Genomic DNA, 23047 nt, shown 5'->3' on the forward strand with positions numbered 1-23047 from the left:
TAATTTCCTCCCTTTCTCCCTTGTGCTTGTAGATGAGGGTGATGATGCATTTCCTCATGGATTCTGACATGCTGCCAGCCAGGAGCATACTCTCATACACTTCTAGCAGATCTGGGTTGATCCAGTCCCACAGAGCCGAATAGAACTCCGCTGGCAAGCCGTCGCTTCCTGGAGTTTTACTCTTCTCGAAGGACTCAAGGGCCTTAATCAGTTCGTCAGGAGTTAACGGTTTGTCCAGGCTCTCCCGTGTACTGTTGTCTAAGACCTCCGTGACAGAGGACAGGAAAGACTGGGAGGCTGTGTTGTCTGTGGGCTTCACATCATACAATCCAGCATTAAAGGATTTGCTGATCCTCAAAATGTCGGACTGTGATGACTTTACTGAGCCGTCTTCTTCTTTCAGGCTGCTGATCACAAAGCTCTCTCTGTGTACCTTTTGGAAGAAGAATCGTGAGCACGTCTCATCCTGCTCCACGGAGTGGACTCTGGAACGGAAGATGATCTTGGAGGCCTCCGAGGCAAAGAGTGAGGCTTGCTGGCTCTTCACCTCTTGGAGTTCCTCCTTGATATCGACCCCCATCGACTGCAGCCGGAGCAGGTTCTGCATGATTTTCTGGAGTCGGGACATTTCCCTCTGTTCCTTTCTAGCTTTCTGGGCGCCTTTGAAGATGAAAAACCTCTTGATGTTTCCCTTGATCGCTTCCCACCAGTGTGTCAGGGACTCAAAGAGGGGTTTCACGTTTCTCCAACCTTTGCAATCCCTCTTGAGCTCCTCAATGTTCTCTGGGGTCAGCAGTTGCACGTTTAGCTTCCATGCCCCCCTGCCCACCCACTGGTCTTCCTCTAAGTGACAGTCAGCCAGTAGGAGGCAGTGGTCAGAGAAGAACACCAGCTTGACGTTGGTGGATCTGACCGTGAACGCGCGGGACACAAACAGGAAGTCCATCCAGGAACGGATGGACCCGTTTGGCCACGACCACGTGTATCTACGCTGCATTCCGTCTGCAGGGTTGCTGAAGACGTCGTGCAGCTTGGCATCCTTAACTGTTTCCATCAGGGATCTGGATGTAGAGTCCAATCTGTCGGCCCTACCGCATCGTCCAGCCGCATCAACGATGCAGTTGAAGTCACCACCCAGAATGACCGGCCTGGAGGTCGCCAGCAGCAGTGGGAGCTGCTGAGAAACAAGTCGGAGTACGTTTGAAAAGAGAAAATGTATCTTCCAAGCAAAGGAAGTGGTTTACCTGGGTCATAGGGTCAATTTGCAGGGCCGTCACCCAGTAGAAGACAACGTGAGAGCTATTCATGAGGCACCAGCACCGAAAAATGCCATAGAACTCAAGTCCTTCTTGGGAATGATTAACTACTATGGCTGTTTTCTCCCAAATTTGTCAACAGTACTGGCTCCGTTATACGGTTTACTCAAGAAAAACCACAGGTGGACTTGGCAAGCTGCAAAACAACAGGCTTTTATGAAAGTAAAACAGTTGTTACATTCATCGACCCTGTCGGTACATTTCGACCCAAAGAAAGAATTACTTTTGACCTGCGATGCATCCCCTTAAGCAGTAGGGGCAGTACTCTCCACCAGATGGCGGATAGCTCTGAACGGCTCATTGGTTACGTCTCAAGAACATTCAGTGTTGCAGAACAAAGATACTCACAAATAGAGAAAGATGGCTTCTCCATTGTATTTGGCATCAGGAAGTTCCACTAATACATCTATGGTCGCCACTTCACCATTGTATTCAACCACAAGCCACTACTAGGCTTTTTCAGGGAAGATATTGGGGTATTCCCAATTGCCTCTGCACGCATCCTAAGGTGGGCACTGATTCTAGCTGCTTACGAATATATTTTTATCGACTGGCCAAGAAAGCAGATTGCAAATGCTGACTCACTGAGCCGATTACCTCTAAAAGACAACAATGTGAACATCCCAATTCCTCAAGAACTCATCTTGTTATTACAATTTTTGGATTCGTCACCAGTACATGCCAAACAAATAAGAGAGTGGACAAACCATGATCCTGTTTTGTCTCACGTCAGGGAACAAATCTTGCAGGGATGGTCTAACGAGCCAAGGTCTGATGAAATGAAGCCCTATTTTAATAGGAGATATGAGCTCACCTGCCAGGACAGCATCTTGTGTGGGGAGCAGGATTCATTGTGCCCCAAGAGAAAGACAGCCATTATTGACTGAATCGCATAATGCTTACCCCAGCATCTCTAGAATGAAAATGTTGACACACAGCTACTTATGACGGCCAGGGGTGGACACAGAAATTGAAAACTTAGTCAAGAGTTACACACAGTGCCAACAGGTACAGAAATTGCCCCCTTGCTCTATTTTTGCTCTAAATTGCTCTACTGCATCCCTGGGAGCGGCCAGGAAGGCCACGGGTCCACCTCCATGTTGACTACGTGGGGCCTTTTTTGGGCACAATGTTCCCCTTGATTATAGACGCTCACTCGAAGTGGATGGATGTATGTGAGCTGTGAACACCCACATCTGCCGCCACCATAGACAGATTGCATCAGAGTTTTGTGATAAACAGGTTACCAGAGATAATCGTGTCTGATAATTGAATGACATGTACCAGTGGGAAATTACAAAGATTCACAAGTCTCAATGGCATATGTTAAGATCTCACCATACCATCCTGCATCCAATGGTTTGGCTGAGAGGCCAGTCCAGACTTTGAAGTCCAGAATGAAAAATTTGGATGGGGACTCTATTGCAACTAGATTATCACGTTTCCTACTCAGCTATAGGACTATGCCACAGACGACCACCGATATTGCCCCTGCAGAGTTATTGATGAAGAGACATCTCAGGACACGTTTGAGTCTCATAAGGCCGAATTTAGGGAAGAAGGTAGAGAGAAGTCAGGAGGCCCAGAAAAATAGACATGATTACCACAGTCATGAAAGAAACTTCACTGTTGGAGACACGGTTTTTGCAAAGAAATTTGGAGATTGGCCCAAATGACAATCAGGTGAAGTTAGTGCAGTGACAGGATCTCTCTCCTATCACATTTCAGTTGAAGGTCAGATAATTAGGAGACACGTAGATCACCTCAGGAAAAGGGAAACAGATCTACAGGAAAGGATCCGCCACGCATTCCAATTGGAGTCTACACATGTAGAAGGAACTTCCCTTGGTTTGGGAGCACCTGTAGGATCCGTTGAGCCTGAGAGGTTCGAAGAAACAAACTTAAGGTCCTTACTGGAGAGCCTAGTGGACAGATGACTCCTGAGAGGGGGGCCTCGGATAAACCATCCTAAGTCGTAGAACTACAACGTTTGACACGTTTGAAGAAGCCTCAGAGAGATTGAATTTATAAATAGTTTATTTATGTAAATAGTTGATATATTGTAAAGATTGTAAATCATATTCTCAAGTAAAGGGCGAGGGATGTGGTAATCTGAGATGCAAAATACCTTTAAGAGAATGTGAGCAGATTGACCATGTGATTGCATTACCCAATTGCTGTGTAGCGCAGACTACAATGTTAATCGGTAGTTTAGAATAGGGTCTGGTTTGAGAAGCATACATGTTAGTGCCCTGTTCCTTGTGTTAATAAACAGCTTGTGCTTCACCTTATATGGGTCTTTGCATCTGCAGTATATTGTTTACCAATTCACTCATCCAACCGTGTTCACTGAGCAAAGTGACCCAACAGAAGGAACATAACATCTGTGTAACAGCCTATCTTTGTTACCATTGTCAGAATTCTTCCTCTTTTATCTTCAAATAAAGTGCAATCCCTTTCATCTAACATCAATTCTAGAAAATAGGCTCTTTGCCACTGTATAACCATACCTACCTGATTGGGGAGTGGGGGTGTGTGGCTAGGGGAGATAGGAGACCAAAGAGGATTGGAGGCTGGGATCTTGACTGTAATCACCACTCTCTGGCTACCGATTCTTCTTCCTTCCCCTCACCCACCTCCAATCTCCCCACCCCATCCTCCTAACTGCCCCCATGGTCCCCTATCTCTTGCCTGCCCTATCTCTCATCCCTGCTGCTTGCTTCCTACTTCTCGACACCCCTTCTGCCCCACTCCACCTACCCATACTGGCCTATCTGTTTAGTTCCATCCAAGCATACTACTGCTTAACCTTGGCCTTCTATCTTTTAGCCAGTCTCCTCAGTCTCCAGTCTCACTTCCCACCTCAGCTTCCTTTCTCCTTACCCTTTCTCAGTCTCCGATTCTCTCCTCACCTCACCGTCCCCCACATTTTCGTATTTTAATGTGGTCTCACAAGTTAGTTGAATAAAATGGCAGCGAAAGAAAAACTGGGATCAGGCAAGGTCATGCTAACTCCATTTTAACCTCTTTCCCCAAATACCCTATTCTTGTTAGGAATGGGAGTTAAAATTGAGGCTCTCAAGTTTTATATTGAAAACCTCTTGTCATAAAACCCAGTCATGCATTAGCTTTTTTTAAAAAAGGGCCTCATCCACTGAGTGTAGCTTTTAATTTCTTGTAAGCTTGAACCACTAACTTCTCTTAGGAGACAGAGTGTAGGGATAATGGGCAGGATGTGACAAGTGGTGTCCTGCAAGGATCTGTGTTGGAACCTCAACAATTCCTCCTCCCTTAGGTACCAAACCCTAAAAACATGTTGGCAACTATGAACTTCCATTCTTCTCAGCCGATGCTGCCAGACCTGCTGAGTTTTTCCAGGTATTTCTGTTTTTATTTTGTTATGAACTTCCATTGGATTGGTCCATGATTATGCTTGGCAAAGTACAGCAGTGGTTTACTGTTGCCTTCTGCAGTATTGCTGGGCAGGAAGCTCTCCCACTCTTACTGTCTACCACCAGGCATATTGGAAGGATTTATAGGCTTGGCCACATTATGAATGCACCTTCCATGGTCATCAAGTCCTGAATTGGGACTTGAACCCAGAGTGTCTGGCCTAGAGGTATGGACACTACCACTGCACCACAAGACCTCTGAACCATTAACTTTTGCATATCATCCAGGCTTCTTCAATTCAAAGTATAATTATTTTTTAACCAAAGTGTGCCATCTCATTGCTGATATTGAATCTCACCAGCCACATTATTTGCTTATTCCACCACCTTACTAAAATTCTCTTACAGCTCCTTTTGGTAATTAGAATTATCTACCAAGCCTCCTGTTTTAGTATTGTCTGAACTTCTGGGCAGTATTCCCTCTTGCCTTATACCCACATGATGTTGGAATGCCCCCACCCCACCCCTTGTGCTCTGCCTCTGTGGGCTTTCTGCCCGTTTCCTGCAGGAAGGTTGAGATGTAACAATAGCAACCAACTTGGGGCTGTGACTGAAGTGGCACAATAGGAGACCTAATGCTATCAATCTGTTAAAATACAGGAAGGGCGTTTAGCAATCTGCAAGCTAAGTTAATGAAATTCCCCTCCTTTTAACTACAGCACTTCAGCGACTCAGAATTGATTCTGAGACCTTCTTGATCTGTATGTTTCAATATCACATAGGACAGTGAAGTCACCAGGCAAGCCCTTTAGGGTTTTATTTTGAATTATTTGTAATGAAAGTGTTAGAATTTTCAATCTTTACAATCTGGAAAATCGCCCTGAGAGTCTCATCTTGCAATTTAAAAAGGGAAATCTGCACTGTGGAGTTTTGCCGCTAGTTGTCTCCATTGCGCATATTTGCTTAAAGTGCTAGTTACTCCCGATGGTAGTAAATAGTTATTTCTTCCGCTCTTTTGAATAAAGTTTTCTGTCTGCTTCTTTCTCCTTTTCCTCTTAGTTTCTTGCTGGTGTATAATTCCACGGTTGGTGGTTATCCTCCAGTATATAACCGAACTGGCCCTAATTCATGTCTGAACATTAACTTTTCCTACCTGGTAGGAACAGCTACAAGCAGGACAGGACCGGGCCTGAGCTGGACCTTGACCATTGCCCTGATCCTGACCCAGCTTCACGCAAGTGACCTCTAGGAAACTTCAGGCTTTGGTACACCTGAAGAAGTAGGGGGAAACCAGAGGGGCTACAGGAGCCTGAGGCTGTCAGCAGGTAAGCCATCAATCAGGAGGCGGGGAGACTCCTACTCGATCACGTCCTCCATTTGTAGTGTTTAGACATTCTCATCGATACCCATGCACAGCACCAACTTTCACGATGTAATCTCGGAGCGGCAATAAAACGATAGGAAGCTGAGCCCTATTCCCCCCGCATTACAGCGGGTGGCATCCAGAGCGGTGCGGAGCGAAGCGAAAGGTGGCTGTAGGACTCAGTGCTTGGTTTTCTTCACGGTCTCAGTACATTTGGGGCTGTATAACAGGAGAATCCAGGCCTGAGTGACAAGTGACTTAATCGCACAGCCCATCACATCTGAGCCTGGTGCTAATCATTCAATCTCCACCAGGGGATAGCAATCAGCAGTAGTAAACCTCTCTGAATCTTTTCCGTAATCGTAACATTTTGAGGCCAATTATAGTACCCATACTACCGCAACAGTTTAATATCAGTTAATTTAGCATGGAGCGGAGAGAGAACCTGATTACTTCCTGGATAAGCTCGGTGAACCAACTGGACAGCCTGCCTTTTTGGATTCCGCCTTATATACTATTCAGTGGCTGAGAATAGTAGGTTTAATTTGAGCTGGGGTGCTACAGTCTGCCTCAATTGGGAGGGGAAAATTCCCAGGGTTCCTTCTCTTAATTATTAACCAGTGACCTATACTGAAAAGGTGTGAGGATACCATAAGACAAGATCAGGTTGTGAAGTCTTGTATGGTTAAAATACTTGTTCACATTCAGTGTCTGTGCTGATGCATGAAGTCTGGCTGGTTATGTGAATTTGCAGAGGATTGTCATCATTCATTGATCCACCCTAGTAAGTGGCAAAGATACCAATCAAGTGAACTATTCTGTCCTGAATGAAGTTGAGCTTTTTGAGTGTTGTGGCTGCACTTATCCAGGCGATTAGTCTACCACACTCTGATTTGAGTCTTGTGGATGGTGATGAATCTTTCGAGGGGATCAGGAGAGGTGACATGTTTTGCAGAGTATCCAGTCGTTGGCTGGTAGTCATCATGTCGATATGGCTGGACTCATCAGGCTTCTGGTCAAGGTGACCCTCAAGTTGTTGGTGCTGGGGCTCTTAGTGATAGTGATGTTACAGAAGTTCAGGCTTCCTCTTATTTGAGATATCATTCTCTGAAACTTGTATCATTCTCTGAAACAGTTGAGAAAATTGGCCTGCTTCCTCTTCTGCACAGCTGGCAAGAATTTCTGGATCCACCCAGATTTTCACCCCTCAAGGATCTCTTGTGCACATTTTAGCCCCCATTGTGCTGCAGACTCCAAGTAAATTGGGCTAAATACTCCTTTACTTAGAGGATTTATTTTCCTCTCTTAAATGTCTTATTTTCTGACCTAATTTAAGGGTTCATCTCCTTGTTAGTGTATAGTTCTGAAAGGGACTGGATCTGCTAATAACCTTTCCAGATGGTTGTTAACATATTTTTGACCAAGTGTCAGCAAGGTATGGGCAGCATTATAGGCATGTTCTATCCTTGCCCCTATCTCCATACATGTAAGAACTCTTGCTGATTTTTCTTCATAACCTAGAGGCACTATAAGGCAGCTTTCATGGCCCACCTGATGTCCTAGCTGACCTCAGCTAACTCAGGTTAGACCAGCAATTGAACATGGAACTTTCTTGGCCTGTGTGGCTCAGTTGGCCAAACTTGGTTAACAATTGGGAGACTAGATCCAAACTCCTGTAACCATTTCCCAATGTGCAGTTATTCACTTATTGAAATTAATTGCTTTGATATTTTGATCAAATATAATCATCTACTACTTTGATTTTAAAAATAAAGTAAAACCATTTTAAATTGGTGATCCTGATGTGCATGGAGCTTTTGTTGCCATTTGGTGTTCCATGCTGAGAATTACTGAAATGCTTCTGTGAGGTGAAATAAATGTGAATGTTGAATTAACAAACGTGTGATTAGAGGTTTACTCATCTCTCCAGTAATACTGCACACAATCTCCATAATTTATGCACCATGCTTACAGTAGGCCAGAATGTTTGTTTCATTTTGTTTAATTTTATTATCAAATAACCACAAGTACATGCTTAAATTGAGTGGCAATATCCCATTTCAATTGTAGTGCAGTATTAATGAGTATTTTGACAAGTTCCTTACGCTAATTGATACAGTCATTCAGCTCTTCTAGAACAGTTGCTGTTGTTACTCCCATGGTTCAGGGGTAGCATTTTAATGTTTGTTCCAGAAATTAAAGTTTACCTGTTGTTCAATGGTTAATGTCATATCCAAGCATCTCAAATCTGTCCAAAGATGTCGCCCTATATTGAACTTTAAAAAAATGTTTGTTTTATCTTTTCACGTAGGATAAAGTTTTTGTAAATTCTTGGCTCTTTTAATTGCATCATTGCCTATCCTTTTTGATTCCACTTGTTGGCTGCAAATTGATAGAATTAGCAATTAGTTCCCATCATGCCTTACATCCCAACAAAGGAACTATCAGACTACAAGTGCTACGTTTTAGCATGCTTATTGGCAAGGAACACCACAGGAGAGTGGCTGTGGAATTCACATTATCTCCATACACTGGGTATTTTCCATGATAGCATGGGGTGAGGTAACAATTTCTACTGCCACTTAAGCAAGTTGATTTGCAGTTCAGGACAATTTCACATGCTTAGATTTAATATATGGGCAATAAATTATAACCATGAAACACTTTCAGCTAAAGTTTTATTATTTTATGGTCTTTAAATTCCACACCAGGTTTGCCGTCTTGACCATGACATTAGGGACAGGACAAAGTGAATGTTAGATGGTTCACCACATGAAAATAAGAAAAATTAGAGGGTGAGGCACTCCAGGAAATTGGTGAAACCTTGGGGACAAGCCACCTCCCCACAGCCTTGATTGAAGGGCTTGGAGTGGGCAGCATTTACACATGATGTTATAAAATTTAATTGTTTGAAAAATATTCTTTATTCAACTCCCATTGTGCACTTATTCTGTTTGTATTTAGACTGTACTACAGCAACCATGCCACGCTGTGTGGAGGTACTTATAATTGGTGCTGGGAACCGGGGACAGACTTATGCATTCTTCTCGAAGGATTTTCCAGACCGAATGAAGGTAGGCCTTAGAATCTTTAAATATCTGTCTACTGTGGTTTCTTCTGCTTGCTGTAGTCTCCTTCCTCATTTAAGCACATATGGGGCAAAACATGAAGTAATTGACTCATATAAATCTTTACTGGTCCCAGCAAACCGTGACCTGTCCGGCACAGGTGGTGACTACAATAACTGAAGGTGCACCCAACTGGAAGATCCAATGCCTGACCCTAATTAGGCCACAGGCCTCATTTCACTAACTTGGTTGAGCTGTTGCCCATCAGAGACAGGTTGCCAGTTACCAGCTTTTCAATCTTAGGACACCTGTTACACTGGCAGTGTGCCACATGTTAGTCAGCTAAGTAAGTTCTACAGATGGAGGAGTGGCATGAGAACAATGGGTGGGCTCATTTTTGACTAGTTATCTATGAATCTAAAATGTTTGAATATTATGCTCCCTGAGCCTCTTCTCTGGGTTAAGCAATACCAGGCCCTTCAACCTCCCTTCATACCTTAGATGCCTTAACTAGGTGGCACTTTGGCTGCCGAGTGCTGCCTCCAGTAGCCCAGGAGCACTGAGACCAGTTGCAATGCCATAATTGTTGCCTCAACTGAGATTAGCTAATGCAATGCATCATATAGCACATTTACCCACTAAGTCATCAAATGAATAAGCATTATAAATTGATTATAATTAATTTAGGTATGTACTGGTAAATCTAGTCTGCAAACAATTCCAATGCATTTGATGTCTTAAGATATTGTCCTTTGCATCACTGAGTACTTTGTAATGTGTATATGTCATCTGTAAAATGAATTGCTATAAATCTTTAATGATCAATTTGCAGTATCTCTGCCTCTTGCTCTATTTTTTTTATTATTTGCCTGTGGGTTCTCAAATTTGTATGAAAATTTGCAGATATAATCATAAAGAAATATGGAATTATATTTTTTAGTGTACTTTGCAAGATTTAGAGGGGGTGAAATTGGCTTTGGAGGGTAGCCCAGAATGAGCAGTAATGAATCAGCAACCCCGTTCACAGTGTTTTTGACTTCAATGGAAAATAAATTTAGGCAAGATGTATAACTGTCTGCTGATTCACTATCAACATCAACAATTTGTATTTGTGTAGTGCCTTTAACATAGTAAAATGGCCAGAGTTCTTCAGGAGTATTATAAAGGAAAATTTGAAATGGAGGAGCATAAGGAGCTATTTGGACAGATGGCCAAAAGTTTGGTAAAAGAGGTAGATTTTAAAAAATGTCAAAGAAAGAGAGGTTTAGAGATGGAATTGCGGAGTTTAGGACATTGGCAGCTGAAGTATGGCCATTAAAAGTGCAACTATTAGAATTGGGCTTGCTAAAGAGGCCAGAATTAGATGAACACCTATTTTGGAGTGTTGTGGGGCTGGAGATTACAGAGATAGGGAGGGGCAAGGCCATCGAGGAATTTGAAGACGGACATCTTGAAATTGTTGTGTTGTCTAACCAGGAGCCAGTGTAGGACAGTGAACACGGGTGATAGGACAGCAGGACTAGGTGCACGTTAGGAGATGGGCAACAGAGTTTTGGATGACCTCAAGTTTACGAAGGGTAGAATGTGGCAGGCCAGCCAGGATTGTATTGGAGTAGTCATGTCTAGAGGTAACAAAGGCAAGATCAAGGTTTCAGCAAGCCAATGTGCTTATGCAGGGATTGAGTCAGGCGATGTCAGGAAGGTGAAGGGTCGTAGTGATGACATGTATATATGGTTGGAAGCTCATCTTGGGGTCAGATATGACACCAAGGTTGTGAACAGTTCTGCTCAGTGCAGACAGTTGCCAGGGAGAGGGATGGAGCTGGTAGCTAGGGAATGAAATTTGCAGTAGGGACTGTAGATGATGGCTTTGGTCTTCCCAATGCTTAATTGGCGGAATCTGATAATTTTAGAGACAGTGGAGGGGTTCAGAGAGTTTGTGTGTGGAAACTGATACTGTGTTATCAGATGATGTTGCTGAGGGGCAGCAGGTAGATGAAATACTGCAGGTGCCAAGGATATATCCTTTGGGATCACCAGAGCGTTTGGTGGGGAAGCAGGATGAGAAACCATTGCAGGTGATTCTCTGACTATGATCATATAGTAACAATGGAACCAAGTGAATATAGCCCCACCTAGCTGGACAACTGTGGAGAGATGTCAGTTTTGCGTTGTCCCCTTCCCACTCACTGCCTGACCAATTTCACCTCCCAGATTATATTTAATCCCCCTTTCTGTCACCACTGTGCCTTCTGTACTCAGTGTTCTCAGATAGGACAAGCTAGGGTCTGACCTAGCTTTGTGGGTGTGATTAAGCCATACCTTGGTTTGGCTAGTAGAACATGCTGTAATGTCTTTTCCTATTTCCTGTTTCTCCCTTTTTATAAATTTCCATTTTCACGTCTAGTTTCTTTGCTTGATAACTGGCTGAGGTTGACTTTGTACTGTCCTAGCCTAAACGTGAATTCTCTGAGGTAGGGATTCAATCTATGTTACCAAGTCCCTGTATTAGCAAAATGAATACATTTCCTGCCCCAAAAGGTCACGATAAAGTATTTTATTTTAAATAGTGCATTAACAAAGGCAGTATTATGAAAAATGTAAAACTAGCATATGGACTATTCTGCAGTCTGCATGTTCTTAAGAGTATAGAAGTCTGAATTCTTTTTCTAAGACTAATGTGAGAAATCTTTTTTAATGAATATATGTTTTAAAATCAGCTAATCTGTAATTAAAATTTGGTATTTCACTGTTCACTCTTGGTCCATTCAGTCAAACAATATTACAAAACATGGTGGCCTTGAAATTACACAGTATGATAGCAAATGACTGCTTAACACTTTAAAACACTATTTTTCTTAATACTTTAAGAATATGAAGGATGACATTTTATAACAATGATAATAGTAACTCATGCAAAATGTTCTCGTACCTCAGCATAATTTCAAGACCTGTATTTTTGCATAACTTTACATGCTACCATTACAGTTATATACGACTCATTGACAATGTGTTTTTTAAAAAAAACTTTGCTTGGCCATGCCATGGTTGTTGTTTGGAATAATGATAAGTGTTGGTTGCCTATTAAATTGAAGTATACAACATCCTGCTCTATTAAATGTTCTGTTGTCCAGGTAAACATGCAATGAGTGTAATTGTGATGGACCTTGAATTATTCAGGAATTCCTGAGTGTAACTAATGAAGTATGAATTATTCAGAGTTCCTGAGTTTAATTGTCTTGTGTGGCTGCAAGAATGTTTGTACCACGGACTATGAGGACAATTTTAACCCCTTTTGCCTGGTAAAAACCAACACATGGACAGTTAAACTACCCCATGCAACTTGCTTCATCGATCCTGCTGCCTTCCCTCGACCCATATAAAGTACCAATACAGTCTAGAAGTGAGTTGCTAGAATTCTTATCTGTTTTGATGGATCAGAATTAACGGAATATTAATTGTAACAAGCATCATAAAACTGTACCAACTAAAGCAAGACTTGCATTTATATAGCACTTTTCACGATCACCTGATGTCTCAAAGCACTTTACTGCCAATGAAGTACTTTTCAAGTGTAATCACAGTTGTAATTTAAGAAATGATGGAATTGGTTTTATTACAAACTGTAACAAAATGTAACAAATAATACTCTGGTTGTTGTAAACTCAGCTTTGGCCAATAGAGCCTAGATTTTAAGAGTATCTACATTTAAGCAAGCATTGTTTTTTTTTACACACCTACTTTTAATTAAAACAATGTGTATGGAAGTTTAAGCAAGCATTGCAGAACTTTAGGAACAACCAAGCCAGGGCAAGTGCAAATTGAACATTGTTTGAAATGCAGGACAGTATTATCTCAAACAATGTTAGAAAATCCCTGTACATCAGTATCAACCCTACAAATATATAAATCTAGTATAGGTATAATTTTTTGTGAATTCTGTTTTATTTTAGTGGTTGATTTTTCTTTTAGGACAAAATTATTAAAATTACAAGCATAAATCTCTCAGCCCTGTTTGTCGATTTCACCGTTTGATGGGTAGAACACATTCCACTTCCCTCTGTGACCTTTGTTCATTCGATCTAATTTGGATTAAAACCAAAATCCTTTATTTGCCAGCTGTCAGGAATCCAAGAGAATCAGTTTGGCCATTCTCAATCTTGTTACAAACTGACAGATCCGACTCCATGAGGGTACAAATGTAGGCATTTGGGCCATGGAATGTCGTATGTAGGCACAATAAGTGAGTACTTTTTCTATCAAGATTTATGATGTTGTGATGGCATAGTACACCCACACACAGCACACAGGTACTGGTATGCTGGTTTAATTCATCCTTCCTCTTTTTGTACTTCATTGAGGTGTTGTTTGCTGGTCAGAGGGGAGACATTAAATCAGAGGCAATGAGGGCAATAGTGTGATGAATTGAAAGAGAAAAGTTGTAAACGCTGGCAATTTGAAATAAAAACACAAAATGTTGGAAATATACTGCAGGTTAGTCAAAGATGAGTTATGGCATTTTGAGTGTGTACCCTTCGTTAGAACAGTATTTGTAATGTAATGCGGACTTTTCGAGGTTCTGCCATCAGAATTAAATGCATTGGCAGTCACTGGTGTGGTATTAGGTGTGGTATTCCTGGTTTTTAAACATTACTTGGTTGGGGAGTGAGGGGACGAGGATGAATGCTAATAAGAAGGCAAAGAAAGGCTTGCATTTATATAGCACCTTTCATGATCTCAGAATATCCTAAAGCATCTGACAGCCAATGAAGTACTCCTGAAGCACAGTCACTGTTATCGTGTAGGAAGCGATGGAATATTTTTATAAACTGTAATATTTACTAAATATAGCAATACAACAGACTGTTCAGCTAACATCCAGTAAGTATATTGAGCAGCGCTACTGTTTTTCTTCCCAACTTTCAAATGATTGAGGGAGAAAATAAAAAATATAGAGCTACAGTTAGCAACAGAACAGTTTAGCTTAGTTAACATTCACTTGTATGGTCTTATGAAAGCTATTTATTATGTTGCATGTTTCTGAATTTGCTAATCTTTCAAATTTACCGACAATAGTGCACAAATGCCTACTTCTTGTCTGTACCAATAGTCACTTCCTTTGTTTCAAACGAGATGTCCTATATTTAAATTAAAAAGGAATTGTTATTGCTTACAAAAACAACTTGTATTTATAGAACGCCTCTAAGGTAGTAAAACGTCCTAAGGGGCTTCACAGGAGTTTTATCAAACAAAATATTGACACTGAGCCACATATGACAGATGACTAAAAGCATGGCCAAAGAGATAAGCTTTGCCAAAGAGGTAGGCTTTAAGGAGCAACTTAGAGGTGGTTTTAGAGAGGGAAATCCAGGGGGACTGGAAGTTGAAGGCATGCCACCAATACTGGATTGGTTAAACTTGGGAAACTCGAGTCCAGATATTTTGGAGTATTGTGGGGCTGGCAAGAGATTAGAAGTCATGAGGGGTGCAGTCATGCGAGATTTGAAAACCAGGATGAGAGTTTTGAAGTAAGTCACCTGGAAGTTGACAATTATAAATATATATTTTTTGTGGAATCTTACAGTTTCTCAACTCCAGAAAGGGACAAGCAATTTGGTCATCAAATTTTCACAAACTATTTAAAATTCTTTGTTACTTTTGAAAAGCAGTCCTACAGTTTTTCTTTTACTGTCTGATTTATTATTAGAAAATAAATATTTCTCAAACTCATTGCTTTTCTGGAAGAAATGAACACATATTTAATCTCATCGGTACTAACAAATAGTAGCCATCCAAGCAGTACTGTTAGCGCAAAGCAGTGTCACTTTACATTGATGCCACAATTATCAGGGCTGATTCTCAGTTGTGCATTCCTGCGGGGGATTCATAGGTCCACAGTGTCTAATCTTCCATACTTTTAAATTAATGGATGTCTGAGTACTTGCGATTCCTCAACCAGTACCATCAGCCAGTGCCAGGAATACCTAATGGGAAATCACTTGCAACAAGAACATTTAATTCAGGATTATGTCCTGTTGTATAAATCCAGCCTAAATCCAAATCAGGGCTCAATGTGACATTGGAGTGAAGTGAACTCTCTAGATGAAGTTGTCAACTCACCATTTATGTTACACAAGAATCTGCTACTCACTGATGTAAAACTTATAAATACATGCTCTGAGGTTCTCTGCAGTCTTTTAGTAAATATACTTTTTGTCAGCTACAGAGCACCTTTGCTCCTCCTGGCCTTCAAGAAAACATTTAAAAATAACAAAATCAATTAGCTGGGTCTCTTTTGGCACTGGATCCTGTCTGTTGCCAGCCTTTTCCTGGCATCTTTGGCCCTGAGTGTTACAGTCATAGTCACAATTAAAATCAGGTGGGGGTCCAAATGACATCATTGGACCTCTGTTTTATTATTAGTGAGGCCCTTTCCTTTCTTGCTTGTGGCAGACGGCCGGTTAATTGGAATTAAATTTGGCCGTGGGCATCAGTGCACCTGTAGCCCCAGACTACAGTTTTAGCCCCCCACCCCGCCATCCTGTTTCCTCTGGACAGGTAGCCTTAAAATTGGGGCTTCAATGTTGAGCTCACATTAAGTATGCCCAATTGAATAAAGCACCAGAGCTTGATCTGGACATGTTGGAACATGAGGAGAAGGAAAACAGCAAAAGTGGTGGGAAGCCCTGTATAAAGCTGAATTTCCACTCTGATTTAAACTGAGTCAAGCAGTAAGTTTTCCTCATTGCATTTTGCAAATAGTGTTTTTCTCTCAGTATTTCCTGTTGTCTCTTTGCTAAAGTCTCCTCCTACTTTAAACATTATAGAAATCCCCTGCTGACAGTACTTTCTAAATGTTTCACATCCCTTTTGTCAAAAAAACATTCTAAAAGTATCACTTATCAAAAATCCCATTACTTCTGTTTAAAAGTGTTAGACTTTTCATCTTAGACTTTCATTTAACTTTTTATTAATTTTTAAAATAAAAATTGACCACAAGTGTCTTAAAATGAATTGGAGCTATTACTTATGAATGCAAGGACACACAAAAAAACCTGCAACAAATTCCACCACATGTGCTGCTGAGAATGGGAGTAATTTGTTTAGTAATATTTCTCCTTTAATGTAATGCTAAACCTAGTATATTCCTCAATCTGTGTAAATTTGAGTTCTGTCAGAGTAGCTACAATTTGCCCGGATTAAGGAGGGCAAAACAGCCAGCCAGGCTTCCAGCTTCTGATCAGTATTTATTAACTCCTGCTGGGAAGTGAGTACATATCAGGTCATGTGAGTACAAGGGAGGTCAGCTGTGGTTACCCTCTCCACAGTGCAATAGCCTGACAGCACTTACTGTCTGAGCTTATACATAAAGAGTACATATTTGAAAGGGGTACAGGACAATAAGTAGCTGACTCCCATGGTACCAATGGGATTTGTCTTCAGATGAGGGGAAATAATGAGAAAATAGCAAAAAGAAGGAAAAATTACTCAACTGGCCTGGAAAATTGGGCATGATCATTTTTGGGTACATAACCTACGCCTAAATGGTGAGGCACCAGAAGGCCCTGATCTTGGGTCTCATTATACTAGAGCTGCTTGGTGCAATGTGGCTGCCGTAGGATTGGGACACCACTAGTGTCACAAGCCCTTTGGTAAGTCAAGGCCAGGATGGATCGGGATTGGAGGTTGAGTGGGAAAGTGGTGGGGAAAAGATAAGAGGCCCGTTTCTGGAGCAGTGCAGGTCGATGGGGATGTTAGGGAGGAGGATGCATTGTCAAGAGCAGTGGTGATCGGAGCAAGGGCAACTGGAGCAGTGGCAACTGGGAACAATGGCGATTAGTGGTCAGGAATGACTGCAATTTGAGGCATGGTGGAATCTGGAGAAGTGGTTGTCTGGGCAGGTGACAATTGTGGGGATGGAGTGAAGCAATGACAATTGGCAGGAAGGATGGGGTCAGAAGCAGCAATTAGCAGGGAAAGGGATCAGAAGCAATAATGATTGGTAGGAAGGAGGGGTTGTCAGGAGCAAGAGCAATAAGTTGGGAGGGGGAGCAGAAACAATGCTGATCAGTTGTTGGGAAGCATGGCTGGGTGCAGTGATAGCTTTCTTTAAACACAGGAAGCATAATCCACTTTTCTGGCCTCCATATTCAATTAAGCAAATTTGAAAAAACTTGTAGCTTGTGAACAGGCATCTGTTGCCTTAAAGCAAACTAATCAAAGCAGGGACTTCATACAGGCATTAGATCCCTTATTTGCATATGTGAACTGTTTAGCACCTGTTTCAGGTGAGTTTCCTGGATACCTGTTTTTTTCCCTCACCAGTATGGCTTGTGGCACACTTCCAGTTGGAAATGTGTGCATTATTCCTGTCCTCCATATTGGGGAATTAGTAGGCGTATTAACACCCTAAAAATGAGGCAGAGTCACCAAGTATATAGGCTTTGGTGGGGTGAAAGTGCAAGTGTTGAAACACCAACAGAAAGCATCAAAGAACTTAGTACAGTAGCACTTCTTGTACTGAGCTAGCAATTCAGTGGTGGTTGAGTTTAAATTCCAACAGGCAAGTTATGAAACTGCATTCGATGAATTTGGGAGTTTGTAGTCTAGTACTAGTGGGAAAATGACCATAAAATTTGCTGAAAAAAGCTCCACTGAGTTGTAGAAGCAATCACCAATACCTTTTACATGGTAAACAGATCTTGCCAATGTTACCCATGATCTTAGAACAGTTAAGACATTAAACAGGTTTTCCACCTAGGTTGCTGTGAACTTGAAGTATGGAGAAATGGTCTTTCCTAGGCTGTTTATGTATCTGGCAATTCGACAGGATAGAGCAGCATTGACATAGGTCAGAGAACTCCCTCTGCATAGTTTTGATGTGTGTCCCAGAGGAAAGGGAGAAAATAGTGAAAATTGAATATCAAATTAAAATTTTAAAAATAATTTCAGCAACATTTTTATTCTAAATGTCATCTTGGGTAGCAGATTGTTTCTGCTAATCACTTCCTTTCATGAAAGCCTGTTTTTTTTCCCACAAACTAGATCTTTTCTAAAAGCAGATGAAGAGTAGACTGCAACATCCTGTATGGTGATTGATAATGAAACTATTAGAAACATACATGCTAACACATGTTAAAAGGTTAGTGCAGTAAAGCAAACAGCCATTGTAGTAACTTTACTGGCAGTTAATTGGTAAGCAAAGCAATATGGATGGTATGGAGATAGAGGAAGGGAATTCATTCCAGGGAAACATTTTCATGTTGGCACTCCTGGCACATTGCCGGAGATGTATATCAGAAAACTGTGTCCCCTGACCATGATTTTCTGTGCGTTAAAATTAATAGACAGAAAATTACAGACTCGGGATGTAAAAGTTCCTGATATACTCAGTGCCACCCTGAAACGCTCTAATGAAGAATCCCTCCTTTACTACATGGGAAATCACAGCACATGTTAGCTTCAATAAACAATATCTGAAAGAAGTTAGAGGTGTTGTATCACACAACTGTCTCTCTCTCTCTCTCTCTCTCTCTCTCTCTCTAGTTGTCTGAATGGGTAAATTAGCTCCAAAGGTTATTAAATTGTGGTGTACTTTTCTTCATTTTCAATGTAATTGGTCACATTCCCCATTCTTAGACTTTTGCATTGTTATCCCTGGTGAATGACTTGTTGCCAGGCCCCATTCAGCTTTGAAACTGACCTCCACAATGAACAAAAAGTTGTTTTCTTTGATTTCTTCCCATCTTATCCTCCCCACCTGCCACCTTCTCACTATGACAGAACAGATCTCAGGAGTTTGGTTATTAGATTTCCACCTCCTTTTGTTGTGTACATGACCCCCTCCAATGCCTTACCTGAGCTGTCAAAAGGAAACTCTCTTGCTTCTGCTTCTGTTACATTATTGGTCAACTAAAAACTATCGCTTACTCAGTAAATGATTTGACTTGTGCATTAACCATGGAACTTAAAAAATATAACCACATCTTTGCAAGTGTTGAATGACTTGAATAAATGGATCCTGACTAAAAAATCTAAATCTTTGGAGATTATGACTCTTGAGGGAATTGTACCTGAATTTGATTATCTTGTCCTAAATAGCTATACTGCAGTCTGACTGAATGCACATATTCTACCGATATAGGGAATGTATGTACAGTAACTTCCTGTTTCACTGTGATTGTTTGTTGTAATGACCAAAGCCATGACATTAACAATGAAACAAGCTATATCTGTTTCAAAGTGGTATGCTAAAAGGGGAAGAAAATTTCACTGTCCTTTGGTAATGTATAATGCTATATATGTAGTGTATTTCAAACTTCTGAAGATCAAACTTAAGTGCTTAGCTCAGTGTCACTAACTGTTAAGCCTGTTTAATTTATTTTTTTACTGTTGCAGTTATATTTTTTACTGTTACTCTTGAGTCCCAGTTCAGAATATTTTAATGCCTCTGTCTCATTATTTTTATGTCAGAGACAATACCATTGGTGGGAGTGGGAATTCTGACCATTCAGTAGATTTTTTTTTTAAATTGTGAAATCCAAGGAGGAAGTAGCCTGGATGGAGACGATATGCTGTCTGGTCTGTGACCATGGCATGGTCTCCAAGAGGTTGCCACAAATGTGTTCATTCTTAGTTTAATTTTACCAAGTTGCCTTGAAATTCATCTAAACAGCATTTCACTGTGGAGCAGTACTGAAGGACAATGCAAGGCACACTGAAACTGTTGTCCTACTTTTCAGATGCACAGGCACATTTTAGCAATGCTCTAGATATAGACCCAGGGCATACAAAGGTTTACCTGGATCAGGATGGCATTTTTTTTTATTCATTCATGGGATGTGGCTGTCTCTGGCTAGGCCAGCATTTATTGCCTATCACTAATTGCCCTTAAGAAGATGGTAATGAGCTGCCTTCTTGAACTGCTGCAGTCCATGTGATGTAGGTACATCACAGTGCTGTTAAGGAAGGAGTTCCAGGATTTTGACCCAGCGACAGTGAAGCAGTGGTGATATATTTCCAAGTCAGGATGGTGAGTGGCTTGGAGGGGTGTTCCTATGTGTCTGCTGCCCTTGTCATTCTAGGTGGTAGCGGTCGTGGGTTTCGAAGGTGCTGTGTAAGGAGCCTTGGTGAGTTCCTGCAATGCATCTTGTAGATGGTACACACTGTGGTAACGTGCATCAATGGTGAAGGGAGTGAATGTTTGTGGATGGGATGTCAATCAAGTGGGCTGCTTTGTACTGGATGGTGTCAGGCTTCTTGAGTGTTGGAGCTGCACTCATCCAGGCAAGTGAGAGTATTCCATCACACTCCTGACTTGTGCTTTGCAGTTGGCGGACAGGCTTTGGAGAGTCAGGAGATGAGTTCACTTCCAGTCTCACTCATGAAGAATGACAAATTAAATGATATGCCAGAGGATAGTTGATACCTGTGAAAAGCCTACCCCAGCTTAGAGACAGGAGGGGAGAAAATCGGAACAAAACCAAATAAATACGGTCTTATTCTTTGCAAGTTTATTTCTCCAATTCTATGTCTCCCTCATATCACACCAAAGGGTAAACTGAAAGACTGGCATAGAACTTGCTCCTAGATCTAAACCAATGTTACTCTCTTACGCTGCAGAATTCCCAGCCTCTGACTTACTCTTGTAGCCACAGTATTTATATGGCTGGTCCAGTTCAGTTTCTGGTCAATGGTAACCCCCAGGAGGTTGTTAGTGGGGGATTCAGTGATGATAATGCCATTGAATATCAAGGGGTGATGGCTAGATTCTTTCTTGTTGGAGATGGTCATTGCTTGGCACTCGTGTGGCGTGAATATTACCTGCCACTTGTCAGCCCAAGCCTGGATATCATCCAGGTCTTTGCAGCATTTGGTCATGGACTGCTTCAGTATCTGAGGAGTTGTGAATGGTGCTGAACATTGTGCAATCATCAGCGGACATCCCCACTTCAGACCTTATGATGGAAGGAAGGTCATTGAAGGTGGTTAGGTCTGAGACTGTACTTTTAACGACCATTTCTATAGTTTTTAACTTGAGAAATGTGTTCCATAATGGTCGGCCTCACTATTCCACGATGTGGATCTCTGACACACCAGGCACTGAGTGCTAGGCTGTGAATGCATACTCATAATGCATGACAGAGTGAACACAACACTAGGGAAAGTAGAAAACAGAGCAGTCAATTACATAGAGGGAAATGGAAGGCTTTGCCACTCCGGTAAGAGAGTAACATTGGTTTAGGTCTAGGAGCAAGGTCTATGCCAGTCTTTAAGTTTATCCTTTGGTGTGATGTGAGGGAAACATAGAATTGGAAAAATAAACTTGCAAAGAATATGACTATTTATTTGGTTGTGTACCAATTTTCTCCCCTTCTGTCTCTAAAGCAATAATTTCTAGCTAGGGTATACTTTTCACGGATACCACCTATCCTCTGGCACATTATTTAATTTGTCATTCTTCATGGGTGGGACTGGAAGTGAATTGGCAGGCTATTCAGAATGGAAGGCATCAAAAGTTCATCTGATCCTATTCTCTCTTCTATCTGCATATGCAGACTTTTCAACAGCAGTATAAATCATGGCTGATCTTTCCTTTTTCTAGTTCAAGAATACTGAGGCTAATTGTATTGTAGTCCTCCATGCAGATCAGAATAGATAACTCAATAGGGAATGGGAAATAGGACATTCTTTGTCGGGCTGGTATGTTATTGAGATTTACAAAATATTTTCAATTGTGCTAAAGCAGGATTTGTAATAGGCCCTGCTTTGTAACTATTTAAACACAATAGTTGTGGCAAAAATCGGTTTGTCTGCTGCAGTTATTGGCTAATGGCTTTGTATGCTGAATTGTCAGAATTTTTATAATAATGGGAGGTGATTGCATCTAGTGATGCACCCCCATTTAAACGTTAGGTTATGTCTCTATGCTGATGGCCTGACAAAGTTTTGTAATTTTACAGTGAAACCTTGAACAGACTGAGTCAAAAGCCTTGATTCAGTACCTGAGTGAATAAACCTCTGTGGTATACAGTTAACAGTAATGCACTGTACCAAGAGCAAACAGCTCATGATGTCACATCCTTTATTTACCAGGAAAGTGACCAAATAGCTTGGGAATGGTCCAAGGTAGTTGGTGTGTTTCTACTTTAGTGAAATAGAAATGTCACAGCTTGTTGTCTTCGGCAGCTTTTGGGAATTTCAAATGTCTCTGAAAATACACAGCTAAATTACTGCATAACAGTACCACATCAGGAAAAAAACAGAAATCAAGTATTTGAGCAAGACTGCTCTCCGGACGCTAGATAAACATGAACTAACCTTTTATTTATGTCAGGCAGACATTTCATTTATACAAGATCTAACGTAGTTTCTCTGAAACTGACTCTGCATCCCACCCTGAAGTGGTTAGCATTATATACAATAATGCTATGCCTAATCTGTGGTTTCGCTCGATCATCAGACAGAATTTTTAAAAATGGCCACAGTTCCCCTGCTGGTGTTGTGGGTAATTGCATCTACTGAGGAATACAGAGTATAAGATCAGGTTTAAGCTGCTGTCTGTTCTAAGTTAACTGATCTCAGCTTAGGCAATTGGAACAAACCAATTGCTTCAACACACTGGTACAAGGAGAGAAGAATAATAATATTTCAGCATTGTCATGATCACTATGCATCGATGTCTGAATGTTGCTGGTTGGACGAGTAAAAGATTTGATTGACTATGATGCTCCCCATGGTTGAAGAATCTGTCAAACTGCACCTATGAAAAATGACCATTTGTATGAGGTACTGAAGTGGTGATCGTACTTGTATAACAAGAGTCAACACCTTCAAGAGCTTAAAACAAATACTTAACTTCAGTGAGTCTTGGAGTAGAACTCTCAGCTGCAATGACAGTGGGCAAAC

General features: G+C 41.3%; 1 protein-coding gene and 1 pseudogene across 3 annotated transcripts in view; both read left to right on the forward strand.

Annotated features, from left to right (window-relative positions):
• The first annotated feature begins 5469 nt into the window (after positions 1 to 5469).
• The window catches only part of zgc:154075 (uncharacterized protein LOC556929 homolog), a 265051-nt gene continuing 247473 nt past the window's right edge, over positions 5470 to 23047 (forward strand). Inside the window, exons 1-2 of one of the 3 annotated variants that reach the window (XM_041206701.1) lie at positions 5470 to 5507; positions 9036 to 9145. In XM_041206701.1, the coding sequence (XP_041062635.1) occupies positions 9053 to 9145 (93 nt within the window). In that variant the 5' untranslated portion in view covers positions 5470 to 5507; positions 9036 to 9052. Of the gene's footprint in view, positions 5508 to 5712; positions 6034 to 9035; positions 9146 to 23047 lie in introns of those variants that run through there. The other 2 variants (XM_041206702.1, XM_041206703.1) reach the window with 2 other exon arrangements.
• Positions 21136 to 21223, forward strand: LOC121288742 (annotated as a pseudogene).

The sequence above is a fragment of the Carcharodon carcharias genome, chromosome 15 (assembly GCF_017639515.1).
Source record: "Carcharodon carcharias isolate sCarCar2 chromosome 15, sCarCar2.pri, whole genome shotgun sequence".
In the NCBI taxonomy this organism is placed as follows: domain Eukaryota; kingdom Metazoa; phylum Chordata; class Chondrichthyes; order Lamniformes; family Lamnidae; genus Carcharodon; species Carcharodon carcharias.